General features: G+C 34.6%; 2 protein-coding genes and 1 pseudogene across 2 annotated transcripts; 1 reads left to right on the forward strand and 2 right to left on the reverse strand.

Annotated features, from left to right (window-relative positions):
* Window positions 1-1765: 1765 nt before the first annotated feature.
* LOC18055264 lies at window positions 1766-5155 on the forward strand (annotated as a pseudogene).
* Window positions 5156-10557: 5402 nt separating this feature from the next.
* On the reverse strand, window positions 10558-12031 carry LOC112095744 (protein FAR1-RELATED SEQUENCE 5-like). The gene is made up of 2 exons (XM_024177864.1): window positions 10828-12031; window positions 10558-10586 (listed from the first exon to the last, which is right to left on the reverse strand). Exons 1-2 carry the CDS (start codon window positions 12029-12031, stop codon window positions 10558-10560), a joined length of 1233 nt encoding a protein of 410 aa, XP_024033632.1.
* A 5343-nt stretch (window positions 12032-17374) lies between these two features.
* On the reverse strand, window positions 17375-18532 carry LOC18055265 (receptor-like protein EIX2). The gene has a single exon (XM_024177865.1). The coding sequence runs from the start codon at window positions 18530-18532 to the stop codon at window positions 17375-17377; it is 1158 nt and encodes a 385-aa protein (XP_024033633.1).
* Window positions 18533-18787: the final 255 nt, after the last annotated feature.

Raw genomic sequence — 18787 nt, forward strand, 5'->3', positions numbered from 1 at the left:
ATCCCTACCATTAAATTATTGACACTCTTGTCATTATATTTTATTCCTTTTAACTTATTTTCACAATACTACCCTATTATAATAATTTTTTTAGACATTATTAAAAAGAAAAAAATAAATTACTAGTTTAACACAAAAAAATAAAATAAAATATATATTAATTTTTGTGAAACACTCTCCTGAGTTAAAATATTAATTTTTCTAAAAAAATTGATAATGAAATTTTTTACAATATTAATTTTTTAGACATACGTGTTACGTGAGCTTCCACACAAATTAATACATTCATTTTTTATTTTATTTTTTAGTTTAATTTGATAATCTAATTTTTTTATTAATATCCAAAAAAGAAACATTATTGTAAGAGTGTAATATTGTAAAAGTAATTTAAAAAGAATATAGCAGAGTGTCAATATTTAGCAGCAGAGACGTTTTGAAATGTTTTTAAAAATATAGGGACTAAATGGGCACTAACTTCATAATATAGGGACTAAACAAGATTTTACCCTATTGTATACTCTACTTTTGTAATTATGGAAGAAATTAATTTACAGTACTCAATAGAAGATAATGAAGAAGTATCAAATCTTCTTTTATAATTATAGCAAACATGGATAAAATATTTGAAAAGAAAGATAGAGATTATAGTGATTTTGAGATTTTTTTATTTTAAAATAGATTTTATAAGTTTTATATAGTGGATCCTTGGAAAAAAAATAAAAATTATAATAAAGGTAAATTTAGGATTAGATAAGGCATGTTGAGAAATGAAGATTAATTTAAAATTTTTAATAGGGTTAACTAAAGAGTGAAGGTTGGTGAGATATAATCAATAGGTCAAAAATCATCATTCTTAAAAATTTTGAAAAAGATACTCTCACAATAAATGGGAAGGCCCCCCAACTCACGAACTTGAGAATAAGGCAACAGCGTGCTCACCGCTTTTATCATTGTCATTAATGTTCCCATCTAAATCGCTTCCCTGCATCCTCACCATATCACAAGTTGAATTTTCTACTTACCTATCAGTTGAAACTTCCATTGTTGTCTCCAATCCAATCTTAAACTGGTTGATTCTGCATAACCTTTTTCACCAATTCTGTCTGAGGTTCAATAGCTTGAACACTCTCACACTCTTTGAGATTAACTTAGGGATAACAAAAGGTTAGATATGGGTTAGATCTACTTTGTTCCAAATGTAGATTCGTAATAAAAATCTAAATTTCTATCTGCCTAAAACCATTATGGATCCATGTTTTTTGCTTCATATCCGAATTCAAAAAAGGAATAAGTATCTATGTCTGCTCCAAATCTCAAAATAAAAATTCAAATCTACTCTAAATCCGTTATGAATTCTAAAATTCAACAATAAAAGAGCAATAAATTTTTAGAATGAAAATAAAAGATTAAATTGTATTGATACCAAATAAATTATATAATTTGTCTAAAAAATCTAGTAAATATTGTACTTTATACTTTTATTCTAAAACAAGTAATTAAAAAAAGATAATAAATTATCCTTCAAAAATTAATTTTGTGACAATTTTGTACTATCAAAATTTTATATTTGTGCTAATTATAAGAGAAATAACTATATTATTTAAAAATTATTTCGCCAGTGTTATGAACTAAATTGTCAGATGTTATTACTTAGCTTACAATTTAAATATTGCACGTGCGCGCTGTGTAGCTTTAGAGCTGGCTAAAGCTAAAAAGAATGGCTAAATTGACTACACAACTTTTTCAGCGTAAAAACCTGTTCATCCCTAAAACGATCATTTTTCTGCAACGGTCAGATTATCTTGATCACCAAAATCACTTGCAACCTCCAAATTGGATTTGGGAGGAAAACCTGGAGGAGCAGGGGAATCATTAGCTTCATCCTTCATGCTTCAATTCTAAGCTTGGTGACGACGGTGAGGCGATATTAGTGTTTAATTCACGATCTTCACTCTTTACAACCATTAAATCCGTCAGAGACACGAGATTTTTCTATAAACGCAGTCAAATCTTCATAAAGAAAGGCCGGTGCAAGTGCAATTTGAATGCCTCTAGCTAAACGCGCAGCTAAAGCAATAACAGATTTTCACAATTGTACGATCAGGGCTACACAGACCTTGACAATCATAATACAACAAAGGCTGCGAGTTCGACTTGACTTTTTGCTATTCCAGAATTTCTTCAACCACTTAACATGCCTGCTCCTTAGCCCCTCCGGTAGGTTCTGTTTTTGCTTGATTCGCTTTCGTTTCTACTTGCTTCAACTCATCAGTTCAAGAGGGCCCAAAACAGAGTATACCCTGCAAATCATCAAATCTTCTACTAGTTTTATGGTTGCTTACCGTTGCCTGTTCATTTACGAAATTTTATAACTTCATTTACAGTATTCTTTATGAAAGAGCTATTATTGTAGTCTTATACGGTTATGCTGTCTTCTTCTTATTGGGCGGGCCGACTAGGTATCGCTGAGGCCCACTCTCATCAGATTAAAAAGTAGCGGGAAAAGAAAATCATTCATTTCCCAGCCGTACAAATTTCTCGGTCGGAGCTCAAATCTCTTTTACTTGAGGGGATAAGTCTTCAATTCAACCCCTAAATAATCATCCGCGACATAGAAACCTGACCAGAACACCTCCCAAATTTTAATTCAAATCAATGGAAAATGCTCTTCAAAGAAGCCCTATAATTTCAAAATTGACATGCGGCGTATGTTATAATGTTGGCGGCGAAGATGGTGACAGACTCAGCAATCTTCCAGAGCCCATTATCCATCATATCTTCTCATTCCTGGAGACAATTGATGTTGTTAGAGCGAGTGCTGTTTCGCGAAAATGGAGGTACTTGTGGCTTTCAATTCCTTACTTGAACTTCAATGTTCACAATATTTGTTCAAATCCGCTAGAAAGATGGTCACTTCAAACAACCAATGAAAAGTTCAAAGATTTTGTCAACTGGGTATTGTTGTTTCAAAATGGTTCCGTTAGTATTCATAGATTTCGTCTTTCTTGCTTGAATCGCGTCGATGATTATACATTTTACAGATGGATTGCTGTTGTGGCACGATGAAACGTGCAAGTTCTTGATCTTGATATAATTTCAGACGAGCCCATTAAGTTGCCCCGTTCCCTTGTAACTTGTGAGTCATTGGTGTCATTGAAGTTAGATTTTGGCAACCGAGAGCACCAGGGTGTCTTAAATCTGCCTACCTGTGTTGGCTTTAGCCGGCTAAAGTCTCTTGATTTACAACATGTTGAGGTATTGGATTATAACTTGTTCCGTGAGTTTCTTTCAAGTTGTCCCCTCCTTGAGAACTTGTATACGAAAGAGTGTTTTTTCCACAATTTCGAGAGTCTTGATATTTCAACAACCAGTTTAAAGTATCTGACCGTAGATGAGTTTTTATTAAGTGAACCAAAAGGTTTGCGCAGCTGTAAGGTAATTTGTGAGTCATTGGAGGCACTGAAGTTACATTTTGGTCGCGAGATTGACAGGTGTGTTTTAAAGTTACCACCTACTTGTGTTGGTTTTAGTCGGCTCAAGTCGTTTGATTTAAAGAATGTCAAGTTATTGGACCATAGTTTTTTCTTAAACTTATTTCAAGTTCTCCCCTTCTTGAGAATTTGAAAATGGATTCATGTTGTTTTCCTGATTTGAAGATTCTTGACATTTCTTCCAATAGTTTGAAGTCTTTGACACTTGAGCGCATTGAGTTTGGTGGTGATGAATTGGACAACTACAAGCTTAAGATTGCTTGCTCAAATCTTGAGTCTTTCAATATTTTTGCTCCACTCTTACCTGACTTCACCTTGGAGAGCTTAAACTCTTTACAAAATGCTTTCATTTTCTTGGAAACTATCGGGGAGTACATGGAGGCTAAAGAAATTTGTCATCGCATGTCTAAAATCCTCAATGGACTTCGTGATGTTAAAGTTCTGAAATTGTCGTGTACTCTTTACCAGGTATATTTTTATATTTTCATTGTGCTAAAGAATGACTTTATTAGAACTTGTTTACAGCTTTCTTTTTTCTTTTTTCATGAAATGGCTCATTCCCTGCTGTGGTGAACTTCAATTGATCTGAATATACTTTTCTAAGCCATGATGACATTGAATGATGCCACATTAGTCTAAATAATCAATTTGTTCTTGACGTCTAGAAAGGGACCAACTGATTGACTTGAGTTTATAGATATCATCAATAGTTAGATTTTGTGTTTAGTTAATTACACTTCCATTGACTTCTGATTACTCTTTTCATTTCTTTTGTGGTTCCTCCAGTTTCTGAATGCTATACTTGAACAGCGATCCTATTTTTCTGCTTCATTCAATAATTTGAAGTCTTTAATACTTTGCGTGACAACAGCCGAATGGACTGTGCCATTAATAATTAGACTGCTCAACCACTCTCCAAATCTTGAAGTTCTTACAATATATTTTGATTCGGTAATCTCAACGCCTAAATTTATTTGATTTGTTAGCACACATTCTTCTACCCATTTATTTTATCATATCTCTCACCTATGTACTAAAAGTTCAATCTTGTTAAAGTGTCACTAGGCTTGCAGCTTGCTTTAATTTAAGACAATACTTTCAGAGTAGGTATGATATGTTATCTTAATTTATTGCTTAGAGCTTAATAGTAGAAGTTAATCTTGATGGTCGCTTTTGTTGTTACCAAAGCAAGAAATAGCAGATGTGAGTTTTTCGTTTTGCAAGTTAAAAATATTTACCCTTTTCTCTAAGTCTTATATTCTTACCCTATTATTTGCTATTATTCTTCTTAATATTTATTTCGTTGCATTACTTACGTACAGTCTTGTCTGTTTTCTCTTGACAGGACGAATACTATGATGATTGGGAAATACCTGACAAAGTCATTTTGTGTTTGACATGTCATCTCAAGACAGTTGAGTTAATTGATTTTAGCGGTAATGAGAATGAACTTGAGCTGGTGAGATTTCTTCTAAAGAATGGACATGTATTGCAGAAATTGAGGGTTAGTTGGTTGGAAAGGTGTGGAGAATCGTAGGGAGATCATCTCAGCAATAATGAAGTTTACTATATCATCTTCAAGTGTTGCTCTGAAATTCCTTGAGCCTAAGCCATTTCTTGACTTTTTTAACAGATTTTGATGATTAGGCGCAGGAGGGAAAGTATTAAATATGTGAAAGAAACTTTGTATATTATATATATTTGCTTGAAGCAGACGTCCCTTTGAATTTGTGGTAAGTGGAAACAGTGACAATTACATTGTCAGCCATATGTTTTTTGAAATACCACTAATTATGCAGCTTTTAATTTTTTTCTGAAAGGATTTATAAACTGTAATATTCATATCCAATTCATATTCTCTGATTATGTGATTATAATTATCTAGTATGTATTATACTTTGTTCATGATACATAAACATAAATGACATGTGTAACATATGTCGTCCACGCATTCTAAAATGTGGTTTCAACATTTTGCGAGGCCTGAAAAGGTTTTGCAGTGGTAGAAAATGCAGGATCGACGTAGCCCCAGTCAGTACAAAATCTGAAAGAAAATGACTTTTGGGAAACAAACAGGCCTGACTTAAAGATCCACGAAGGGAGAAGGCCTAGGCAATTGGTCCATTTATGATTATGAATTAGGGGTTCTTTAATTTGGCGTGGAAATTTTCTTTTGACAATTCAACTGGTTTCGACTTTCGAGAAAGTCTTGTTTGTGTTTGTGTTGCATAACTATTGCTTGGAGGCATTTAGGTGTTAAGTAATCCCAGCAAGATCAGCAGAGAGGTAAAGGAGTTTCCTTGATTGTCGCACTGGAATTTATTAAGCCTATGTATCAATTGTTTGATTATTTTGAATTGTGAATTAGAAACACAAAAGAGAATCTATGAAGAAAACGTATTGGAATGAACATTGTTGGATTCGTGTCATGTACATGTGATACACCTCTCAGCAAATATAGAGCCCTATCAATTTCACTACACGACATAATTTTTAAACCACCCAGGGGTCTTCTCACTCGTGTGCTTATGTACCATTCATTACCAGTTGCTTCTTCCTCAACATGTGATGTGGCTTCCTTCATGGGCTGCTCATAATTGGACTCATCGATGGGCTGCCCTTCTTGTAAACATTCAGGTTGATCCAACTGAATGTGGAAGGGTGTATCAACATGTGTATTTTTTAGTACATGAGATTTGATCAGGACATTTTCACAAATATGACCATATAAATTCAAAGAGAAGATATCATTCATCTTCATCTTTGTTTCCGAATGCCTTCAAAAGCTCATTGCTTTTATATGCAGATCAAAACAAGCTAACTTCTTGTGCTATCCGGTTTCGTTGCTGCCTATGGATGTAGAAAACAGAGTAAATATGGTGGATTTAGAAGAAAAGATTACTAGCCCGTCATAGTCTACTACTAATTAAGGTTTTGATTGATATTGAGGCTGGACAGTTGCAGTTTAAATATTATAACTCCAAAGTGTTTAGTATACACTAGTTGTTATAACTTGAAAACTAAGTTTTGTTCTTATACTTGTATTATGAAAAACCTATAATATTTTTACTTTTTTTTTATCAAAATTATTATTTAAAAGTTGTATTTACTATAGATTATCAACTTTTATTTCATAATTACATTTTTTTTTCTACAGAGTTGAAAGTTATAGCATTTCAATAGCAAATAGGACATCCATGCTAGTATAGGATGCATCAAAGTTTTGTAGTTGGCTGCTTGAAAGAATTTTTCTGGACAAATTGTTATCGGCTAAATTCTATACACTCGAAAACGTCAAATGCCTCGATTCATTTCTCCCATGATATAAGACGAATTGATTGTTTAAATCAAATGCTTAAGATGAATCCGAGAGGGATTCATCTTACCAATCAACTTTGACTGGTTAACTTTCTTTCAAAAATTCAGATTCCCGAATTTCATTAGAACTTAACGCTATTATATCTTTGTGGCTGAGTTTGATTATAGTGATGGGATTTTTTAAAATCTTGCAATCACTCCCCATGATCGCTGTTACTGCACAAAATTTAGCTGCTATCTCCATGTGAATAACGAGATTCCGAATCATCAAGCTAATTTTATCCCAACACAACTTACCGAGCTAATTGTATTCGCACGTAAAATGTTGTAGTTGCCATCTTTAATTTTTGCATTCCTCACAATTCTCAAACCTAAATATAATTTGAGAATACTTTTCTATCTTTGCCCTTTGTTGTAATCTCAAGCAACTGTATAATTTGATATGCAATCCAAAGTCCTTAGAAGCGATTTTAATTGGTTTTTTATTACTTGATAATTTGGGTTAGATTGAGGAGAATTTAATTTAATTTTTTTTTGGTGTGGTTCATCACCTACTTTTTTTTTTATTATTCTAATACGAACAAGAAACCATGTAATGATTTCTTTAGGTTTTCATAATATCAAATCAAAAGAAGAAAAAATCATGTAAACGGCAATTGCGTGATAAATTTTGCTTAAAAATAATTAGAGAAATGGTAGGGTTATTTAAACCCACTAAAATACTTTCTGAACCCAATTGTTTATTAAATCCATTACTAAAGTTAAAATTTTTAAAATTTACTCTATAAACTCACCTAAATACCTAATATATCCCTCTTTAAACTAAAACCTCTTTATAACATAGTTTACAGGAAAAACAATGAGAGTTCTTTTCTATTTTCTTTTTTCCTGATCGAGTTAAATAATAAAAATGTATAATCGCAGCCTCTGTTTCTTCCTGCGCAGGTGCACTGCAATTTGGCTATTTTTTTATAACCGAAAAGTGCTTTTTTTTTTAATTCAAAAATTTAGAGTACACCACGAATTAAATTAATTTGCTATCACTTGGATCTCAAAATTTTAGGATGCTTCAAATTTTTGTTTGAAACAAATTGCATCATTCCAACGAGAGAATTGAAAAATATTTAAATTATAAGGAGATTATTTTTTATTTTATTATTTTATGAATTGAATTCTAAAGAGATTTAATTCAAAAGAGAAGAAGAAATTTAATAAAATCCAGTATCAACCACTGTATACCCAAATTACAATTACTAGAACAACAAACAAAAGTTGGAAAGGCTCAACTTTGGATGAGGGATAATAAGCATACTTCGATTGTGCTTTGCGGTGGGTTCAAAGAGGGAGTAAAAAGTAAAATAATTTTATATAATTATTTTTGTCTATAATAGTAATTTAGATTATGAGTAATTATGTAATAAAATTATTAATAAAAAAGTGAGTTTGAAAAGTAATTTGGTAGGCCCAGAAAAAAGCGTGATAAATTTCGTTTCTTGTCATTACTAGAATGCCCTTGTGCATAAAGAATATTAACTAAAGGTCTTTCTGAAACCATTTGTCATTATAAAATCTTTTGAAGCACCGGACAACTCACAAGTCAATCTCGATGATCAAGATTCGGACACGGCTACCATGCAGCGCATAAAATCCCTGTATGGTGCAGGGGCCAAACTTAAACTGTTGGATTCAGCTTGTTTGAATCCAACGGTTGTGGTTTTAATTTTAAAAAAAAGAGAAAAAATGAACAAAAACAGGAAAAAAATAAGGCAACCGGTTGAATCAAAAACATTTTCCCCTCCCTTCCTCTCTTTCTCCCTCCCTTTCTCCCTCTCTTTCTCCTTTCTCCCCCCCGAACATTGAGCAGATCTTTGTCATTCCTCACACTGTCACAGTCTCGTTCTTGGTCACTCTCCCACTCCGGCTCACACTCCCGCTCCCACTCCCACTCCGGCTCACACTCTCGCTCCCGTCTTGCTCACACCCAGGCTCCCATTCTCGCCGTTGCTGTTGCTGTTAGTCTTGGCTTTTCTTCCAACTCACACTCACGCCCGAACTTGTTCTCACTTTCGCTCTAGCTCCCAGCTCCGACTTTCACTCTTCTTATCAAGGTTACTGAACTTTAAACTTAGCCTTGTATTTGTTAAAGTGATTTAGATCTATAATTTGTTATATTTGGGGAAAACGATTTGTTAATGATAGTGTAGAAATATAATGCTTACATAATATTTGACAAAATGCCACAAAGAACTATAGAACTATTTTTCATCTTTTAAGATAATAGGTTAATTTTTTTTTGTTGACAAAATGCTGTAGCCGTGTTTTCAAATTTTTTTATAATAATTCGATGATGAAAAAAATTAGACTTGGCCATTCGAGTGTGGTAGCTTTGTGTGATAGTTTGGCGTATGCATTCGTTTGATGCAAGATGCATTTCGGTTAATGCCCATCGCACGTGTGAGGTGTGTTTTGGTGCGATAGGCACCGTCGCACCAACACGTGTGCGAGAGGCAGTAAGTGTTGTTTATTAACTGCTTTCTTGTAGATTTTACAAGAACACATGGAATCTGTTGATGGTAAGAGGAAAAATCGAAAGAAAAATCATTATGGCAAGAAAAGCAAGCAGTGAAAAAAAAAAGCATGGATATACTATTTGTAAGTATAATTTATATGCATTTATGTACCCATTATGTTAAAAGATTCAATTTTTTTAATTAATGTAACTTAAAATATTGATCACAGTAAGGCAGAAGCAAAACGACTAAGGCTATTAGGGGTAGAAAAGGTGGATAAAACGGTATGTAGCAAAAAAAATGACCTGCTGGATATTCAATTTTCTCTTGCCTAAAATGATATGCCACTGATCGTATATATATTATCATTGTTGTAGGTTAGAGTTGATATTGCACAAAATTGGAAGAAATTAACCCCCGAGGAGAGGCATCAATGGATGGTTAGTAATATGAATGAGATATCTAGCTCAAATAGTGGTGAAAATAGTGGTACGAGTAAAAATATTAAGGAATCTGATGTGGAGAAGACTGATGGTGGCAACCTTCTATCTCGATGTCGTGTAGCCTCATTCTCCGATGTGGTTTCATCTTTTTCAAGTGACCAACAAGTAGCAGTGAATGAAACCGGCTTAGGAAGTCTACTTGACCTAAAATGTGGACACTTAAGACAAGAGTTATGTGCAGCACTAATTCAACAATGTGATGTAGGTAGGCAAAGTATAATTCTACATGGGAAAGAATACAATTTAAGCCCTACAGTGTTTGCAACTATAATGGGGGTTAGAGATGGAGGCACACGTGTGGACTTAAATGACCAAGCAGTTGATATAACTGACTTGCGTGTAGTGTATAGTAGTGGACCTAGAGGAATTCATATAGCGGAAGTGAAAAAAAGGCTAATGAATACTTCAACTTCTGATGATGAATTTAAGATACTTTTTAGTCTTTTTGCGTTGGGAACCATATTATGTCCCACAAGTGCAATATACATTAATCTGTTGTATCTTCGTGCACTGAAAGATACAAATTCATATTATCAGGAATGTTTCTAAATTGTTCCACTTTCATGACATGAAACATGTGTCGACATGGGATTCCAGCAGAATCCATCAGTTGACAAGAGCAATCGATTTTGTTAGTGGGTTTATTATATACCACTGTCCACTTTATGTCTAAATTCCCAAATTGTGTCAGCGTGTAGTAGTTAGTATCAGTGCAGTTCAAGGCTTCAAACTGAATCAAAGTGGCTTCTTGACGAATTTCTTCCCTAATCCAATGAAATATGCTAATTGGGAAAACATTTGTAGCATGCTTTTCTAGGCTGCGTAAGTGTGTGGTCAACACAGGAGTACTAAATTTTGTTTTAAACTCATCTTGAACTTCGGTGGTCCGAATGTTGCGAAGTGCGCGATCAATTTGTAGCACAAATTCATATAATTTTAACATGTACTGCAGAAAATGATTGAGATAACAATGAATACTTTTACACCGTTGAGTGCTTCGCGTACCAGCAAAAAATGTTCCTTTAAGAAAAGCTTCGGCCCATTTATGTCGCTTTGCATACATTTGTTTAACCCAACCATGTTCGTGTAGCTTAAATTCATCAACTAAAGCAAACCACCACAGGTCAAATTCACCTGCACTCATGCCTGTCAACATAAGATCATGGAATTTACGAGTGAAGTCTTCGTTTTTAATATTTGCTTGTGCATTTCTCTCTAAATGCCAGCAACAAAGACGGTGAGTAGCTCCAACAAAAACTGTCTTAATTGCCTTTGACATTGCTTTATCGCCATCAGTAATCACGGACTTCGGCTTTCGATTACCCATAGCAGACAAAAAAGTTTGGAGTAACCATGTGTATGATTCAACGGTCTTGTCGCCCAATAGGCCAAATCCAAAAACTGTAGTCCTACGATGATGGTTAGTGCCAACAAGGGTCACAAGTGGTTTATGATATGCATTAGTTTTGTATGTCGCATTAAAAGCCAAAACATCACCGAAGCATTCATAATCATACCGTGCCATGTAGTCAGTCCAAAACAAGTTTCTTAACCTATTTTGATCATCTAATGTGTACTCATGATATAGACCAGGATCATTATCAGATTTTGCCGTGAAATATGCTATAGTTGCCACAGAATCAGTATCACCAATTTCAGCTCGTCTATCTGCATCTAATCTATTTTGCAAATCCTTACGCTTGAACCTGAGATTATGTGAACCCCCAACTTGATCACCCATGTAATCCACAACTTGGCATGTTTTCACGCCAACATGCCTCAATGCCTTAGCTTGAGCAAGATCTCCTTCACTAACATGCCGATGTGAACGAAGGAGATGTACTTCATTCGGAGAAGTCAACGGATGATTGTGCTCAGTTTTAAATTCTGTCACAGTATACTTGCCACTAGAATTGTCGTAATTCACTCGAAACGATGCTTTACAACCTGTACGCGTTATTGGTCGTGGTTCCCGCACTCTATTATCATTTGCCAAATATTTTTCAGCCCTATATCCTTCCAAATTACAAACCCACCGACGGATCATAGTTTGTCCAGACTTAGAACGACGAAGCTCATTTTTTCTAACACTAAAACCAACCAATCTTGAATAGTTCATGTACCATGCATCTGCATCTTTTACTGAATCAAACTGAGCTCCAAGTATATTGGTCCAAGGTAACTTAAGATTATCACAGGATTTACTCATCTGTAAATCTTGAAAGGTAATAGCACAAAATTTGACAAAACAAATAAAATACAATGACAATGGGTATATTTTTAAAAATCAATCCACATTCATCCAGCATCATTTTAATGTCATTCATATATTAAAAAATAAAAATAAAATTGAGATAAAACAAATATTTAAGTCATAAACACTTACTTGAGAAACAACACTGAGATTTTGCAATGGCTGAAATTTGCACCTGTAGTAGCTATGCAGGCGAAAGAAAATGTTGATTCAAGGTGAGTGAGTTATGGTAGGTAGGTGGCATTTAAAATGGAAATATATATATATATATATATATATATATATACACACACACACATAGGTATATTTATGAAGGAAGGAATAATGCCATTAATTGGTTCAATAGTTAGTGAGTTATAAATGCAACAATAAATATACTATAGAATAGGTGAAAAAAATTAGTACATTTCAAAAATACGTACATGGAACAATAAACAACAAACATGAAACATCTTACTTAAAATATACAACAGCGAACACAAAATATGAGTACTTCAGTAACAGTGAACATACAACGTCAAACATGAAACGTAGAACAGTAAACATGAAACGTGGAATGTAAACATGAAACGGGGGCAAAAAAGAAAATATTTGGGGTATTTGAAAAATTATTACATGAAATATTAAACAACAAACATGAAACATCTTACTTAAAATATGCAACAACGAACATAACATATGAGTACCTCGGTAACAGTGAACATACAACGTCAAACATGAAACGTAGAACAGAAAACATGAAACGTAGAACAGCAAACATGAAACGTGGAACGTAAACATGAAACAGGGGCAAAAAAGAAAAAATTTGGGGTATTTGAAAAATTATTACATGAAACATTAAACAGCAAACATGAAACATCTTACTTAAAATATGCAACAACGAACATAAAATATGAGTACCTCGGTAATAGTGAACATACAACGTCAAACATGAAACGTAGAACAACAAACATGAAAAGTGGAACGTAAACATGAAACGGGGGCAAAAAAGAAAATATTTGGGGTATTTGAAAAATTATTACATGAAACATTAAACAACAAACATGAAACATCTTACTTAAAATATGCAACAGCGAACATAATATATGAGTACCTCGGTAACAGTGAACATACAACGTCAAACATGAAACGTAGAACAAAAAACATGAAATGTAGAACAACAAACATGAAACGTGGAACGTAAACATGAAACGGGGGCAAAAATGAAAAAATTTGGGGTATTTGAAAAATTATTACATGAAACATTAAACATCAAACATGAAACATCTTACTTAAAATATGCAACAACGAACATAAAATATGAGTACCTCGGTAACAGTGAACATACAATGTCAAACATGAAACGTAGAACAACAAACATGAAACGTAGAGCAACAAACATGAAACGTGGAACGTAAACATGAAACAGGGGCAAAAAAGAAAAAATTTGGGGTACTTGAAAAATTATTACATGAAACATTAAACAGCAAATATGAAACATCTTACTTAAATTTTGCAATCGCGAACATAAAATATGACTACGTCTGTAGTAGTAAACTTACAACATCAAACATGAAACGTAGAACAACAAACATGAAACGTAAAACGTAAACATGAAACAAGGGGCAAGAAAGAAAAATTTTGGGGTATTTAAAAAATTGTTACATGAAACATAAAACATAAAATATAAAACTTGAAACGTTAAATATGAGACATATTTCATAGAAAATAAATTTAATTTTTGTCCTTATGTTAACACACATTTTACTTCATTTTTTAAATTATTTTTAATAAAATTTTTTTCTATTTTTACTTTACTTATCCTTTTTTATTTATTATTATTATTTTTAAAAAATTTATTTATTTTTTATATTTTATATTTTAATTTATTTTTTTAAAAAATACATATTAATGGCAGCAACCGACTGGAAAACCGGTTGCTGCCAGTCATAAAAGTTGTTTGGCGGCCAGATGGCAGCCAAACAACTAGGGGGTCAATAAATTGACCCCCTCTATGATACAGGGACTTTGAGTCCCTGCATCATAGCCATGTCCGAAAGATTCAAGCCAACGACATCAAGTTTATGCTATTAACGGTTATCTGTGAAGCCGAAGGTTTGAAACAATTCTCTTTTTTCTCGGGGAAGCCGAAGGTTTGACATTCCCTCTTCTTGAAAGCCTAAACACACCGAACGCTTAAAAGTTAAAACCCACAAACTCATCACACAAACTCGTCTGTTGTTGAGACAATATTTTATTTGTGAGGTTTCAGCAATGGAGGAATTAGAAGAAGACAATGGGTTTGAAGTGAGAGAGGAGCTCATGATTTCACCCAATGGTGGTCCAAAGCCTACAAAGAGACTTGGCCATTTGCTCAAACCTTGCATCAACTTCATTAAAGGCCAAGTTTTTGAGCTTCCTACTCACTGTCTTTCCTCCTTGGCCCCCATTTTTGAACCCAAAAGTTGGCCTTTAAATGTAAACTTTCACGGATGGAGGCCGCCACAAAAGAAATGGAAAGCTTGGGTTGGAAGGATGGCTGGTCTGTGTGAATCTACATGGAAGAAAGCCGGTATACATGAAGCAATCTTGAATTCGACCAATGAAATTCGGATAAACTATGATTTGATTCTTGGTCTTGCAAAGAAATGGTGTCCGGAGACCAAAAGTTTCATTTTTTCATGGGGTGAAGCTACCATTACATTAGAGGACATGATGATTGCAGGGTAGTCTGTTTTGGGTTCCCCTGTTTTTAGCCCTCTTGAAACAGATGAGCTGATGGAAACACAAGAGAAATTGAATCAAGCCGCAAAGGAACTCAATAGGAGTACAGCTAAGAAGCCGTAACATGGTAAGTGGATGGCTAAATTCATGGATAGTGGGAGCGAAATTGAACATGAAGCCTTTCTTTCCCTGTGGCTATCGAGGTTTGTTTTTCCAAACTCCAATTCTGTAATTAGCAGATCTGTTTTTCCAATTGCTGTAAAATTAGCTAGAGGGACTAGAATTGCACATGTGCCAGCTGTTCTTGCTGGCATTTATATAGATTTGAGTTTTTTAAAAGAAAAGATTGTTGCTTTAAGTTTGGTAGACAGTTGGGAAGATGAAAATAGGAAGTTAGAGATTACTATATGGTCACCGTTTCAGTTAGTTCAAATATGGGCTAGGGAGAGGTTTAAAGATTTGAGACCTGAGCCTAGTTTGATCATGAGAGGTGAGCCAAGATTTGCTCAGTGGCACAAATTAATGATGGGAGATGAGAATGTGAGGATGGTTCTAGATTCATCCTGGGAGTGTTCTGATTGGTGTACCTATGTGAAAACTAAATAACTGGAAGGTGCCTATGTTTTATGGAGAGAAGGAAATGAGGGTACTGGTTGATGGTGACCTGCCTGAAGAATTACAATCATGGGGTCAATGCTTGAGGGTTTCGGAGCTACTTGGGCTGGACCATGTAGAGCAGTACTTTCCACACAGAATCACAAGGCAATTTGGGATGGACCAAGACCTTCCAGCTTGTGTTGCTCCAGCAAATGAGAGCCCTAAATCTGCATGTAGTTCTTTCTGTAAGCCTGTCACTTACGCTAAATTGTACATACCTTCCAGGCATTACGAGGCAGGTCGTACTACCAGATACTTGAAGCGGTGGAAGAAATCACTGTCACGTCTGCAAAGCACAAGTGATGGTGCTTTGCCACAAGAAAGAAATCTCTTGAGGTCTAAGATAATACCAAAGGGATCAAAAGGAAAGAGAGAAAATAGTTTCCATGGTTTAAAAAAGAACCCTAAGAAAGCAAAGAGAATGAAGGAAAGGGATGCTGCTGCCTCTACATGTTCTCATTTTGCGTTGAAGAGCTTGGAAAGATCACCAAAGACATCAAAAAGGAAGAACATAGACGGTGATTTCTCTCTTGCTCTTGTTTGTCCTCCGAAGAAACATCAAAAGCTAGTTGAGCTTTCAAAACAAAAGAAAACTGAATCTGCCTCTGTTGAATTACCTTCAAATAGGCCATCACTGGGTCTAGAAGTGAAGAAAGATGCTAATGTTCCTCCTTGTTTTCCTCCCAAATCTAATCATGTGGTTACAACTGATTCCACTGAAGAAGATTGTCTGACCATAGCAGAACTAATGAAGTCTAGGAAAAAGCATGATGGTTTCTGGAATGAACGTGTTGCCAATGCCGAAAATCTGCCTGATCAATCTGAAGCTTTTTCTTCAACTGCAGAGTGGGAGGTTGTTAAAGTTATCCCACCTGAGACAGAATCGGTGAAAAAGATTATGAAGAATGTACCAGTTAATGTTGGATCAGAGATGGCTGTGGAAGATTCAACTGATGGTAAAGCAGGTAATCCATCTCATGATATGGTGAGGATTCAAAATGGTGAAGGAGGGGGAAGCAAGTGTGACTGCTGTGATATGAGTAAGCGACAGATATTGCATCTCGAAGAGTGGATTAGTAGGCTTGAGGCGGTCGTTGCAAAGCTAAAAGCAGGGAAATTTCATTATAAAAGCCAGCCTTAGTATTAGAGTAAGTATCTCATCTTCATTCTATTTACCTTCAGCACTTTGTACGTATTCGGCACTTGAATGTTTGGTGGAACACTGATGTTCTGTAAGCAGTCACATAAAAACTATGTTTTAGATTTAATTGAGTTGTTATTGTATTGGACTTAGGTGTCCAAATTTGTATGTTGGAATATTACATGGTTAAAGTCTTTGATTGCTTGATTAGCTGATGATACATACATGCTTTTGCTTCTTCTGTTTCATATTTTGCATCTTTTAATTGCCAGTTTGTTTCAGGGGAATTATCTGTAAAGTATATGCATATACTGGGGTTATAACCAGCTGTCTGTTTATTAGTTGAGTATAAATTCTTTTTATGTAGTGCTGGATTTCCATTTCTACAGAACGTAAATTGTGAAGCTCCCTTGGAATCATATCTTGGATCTTTGCATTATGCTAGTAAATTTCTGCAACAATGTTGGATGGCAATTGTTTTTAATTTTGATCTGGGGGTAGAAAACTTTAGTACCGGACTTTAATGCCAAGTGTTTGACAGTACCTATTTATTCTGTGAGTCTTTTAATTAGTGTTTGATGGAAAAAATTAAAATAAAATTTTATAAATTACCCTAGTTTGATATCATACATATTTTGACAGTTTTAAATGTTTGAAATTTCTGTGGGTGACTTCAAATATTGGAGTCAGCAAATGACTCAACACAAGTACCTTCTCATTTATTGGCTGATCAAATTACATAAGACGAACTTAAGGGAAAAAAAAAAGAGCGTGCTTAGGACAAATAAACAAAAGCTTCAAAATGAAAACATATACCAACATTTTCTCACAACCCAAAAATTTTTGTCGCCAAGTCTAGCAAGGAAATGATAATACATAGACCTCCATTTCCTACTGACAAATAAAGGACCCATCACAAACCAGAAGCCAACTACAAATCCCAAAGCCAAGCTTACATAGAACCAATTCACTTCATCTTCATCACCATCATCATTTCCGTCAATATCATCTTCACTTTCATTGTGTGGTGCTGGAGCAGCCACAAAACAGTTGTTAGGAAGTGGAGAACCACAGAGTCGATTTCCAGTAAAAGATGAGGGATCAAAACTTTGAAGCTGTGTGCTTAAAGGAATTTTCCCACTCAAGTTATTATTAGACAAGTTCAAACGACTCAAAAATGTCAAACTTGAAATACTCTGGGGGATTTCACCATAAAGTTGATTTGCAGAGAAATCAATAGACAATATTGATTCCAAAGCACCAATGCTATTAGGAATTCTTCCGGTGAAAGAGTTGCAAGACAAATCCAATGACACCAATGCTCTGAGATTCATTATTTCCGACGGAATCTCTCCTGAAAACTTATTTTTGGAGAGGTCGATAAGTCTCATCAACTTAAGAATTGTGTTATATTCAACTGCTTTTCCTTTCAGCACAAGTAATGCATCCTCAACATACTTTCCTGTGGAAACACTTGGATATTGTACATCAGTGCCTATTGAAAAATTCGCAGTCACCATGGAACTGATGTTACTGATACATTTTGGTATGCTCCCAAAAAGATGGTTATCAGCAAGGTCTAAGACATGCAAAGAAGTTAGACCACAGAGTTGGTTTGGTAAAACACCACGAAACTTATTTGAACGAAGGTTGAGGATCATTAAGCTTGAAAATCTTATTCCAATCCATGTTGGAACATTTCCTACAAACTCATTTTCACCAATGTCCAGCATTACCAGCTTTGTGCAATTCTGAAATGACGCTGGTATTTGTCCGGAGAGAGAATTTTTCCGAAGGTTTAATGATTGAAGGGAACTTAACATTCCCAAAGAGATTGGAATGTTACCGGTAAAATTATTGTTGCCTAAATTCAAGACCAACAAATCTAACCAATTCATCCAGCAATCAGGTATTTTCCCTGAAAAATGATTTTCACCAAGTTTGAGAATTCGCATTCCCTTCAATTGATTGATCCCATCACACACGAAATGAGAAATGGATCCTGACAAGGAATTGTTTGAAAGGTCAAGAGCATACACTGTTGGGAAAATATGCTCTTTAAAAGCATATGTGTTTATTTAATTGTAATAAACAATTTTTCTGATTAATAAAATAAATGAGGTATTTTATTCAAATATCTTAATTGCATTAATATTTGTATTAAAGTCCATTTAATCATATTATATGTATTTATGTGATCACCATGTGGA

Source organism: Citrus clementina, unplaced genomic scaffold (genome assembly GCF_000493195.1).
Source record: "Citrus clementina cultivar Clemenules unplaced genomic scaffold, Citrus_clementina_v1.0 scaffold_1, whole genome shotgun sequence".
Taxonomy (NCBI): domain Eukaryota; kingdom Viridiplantae; phylum Streptophyta; class Magnoliopsida; order Sapindales; family Rutaceae; genus Citrus; species Citrus x clementina.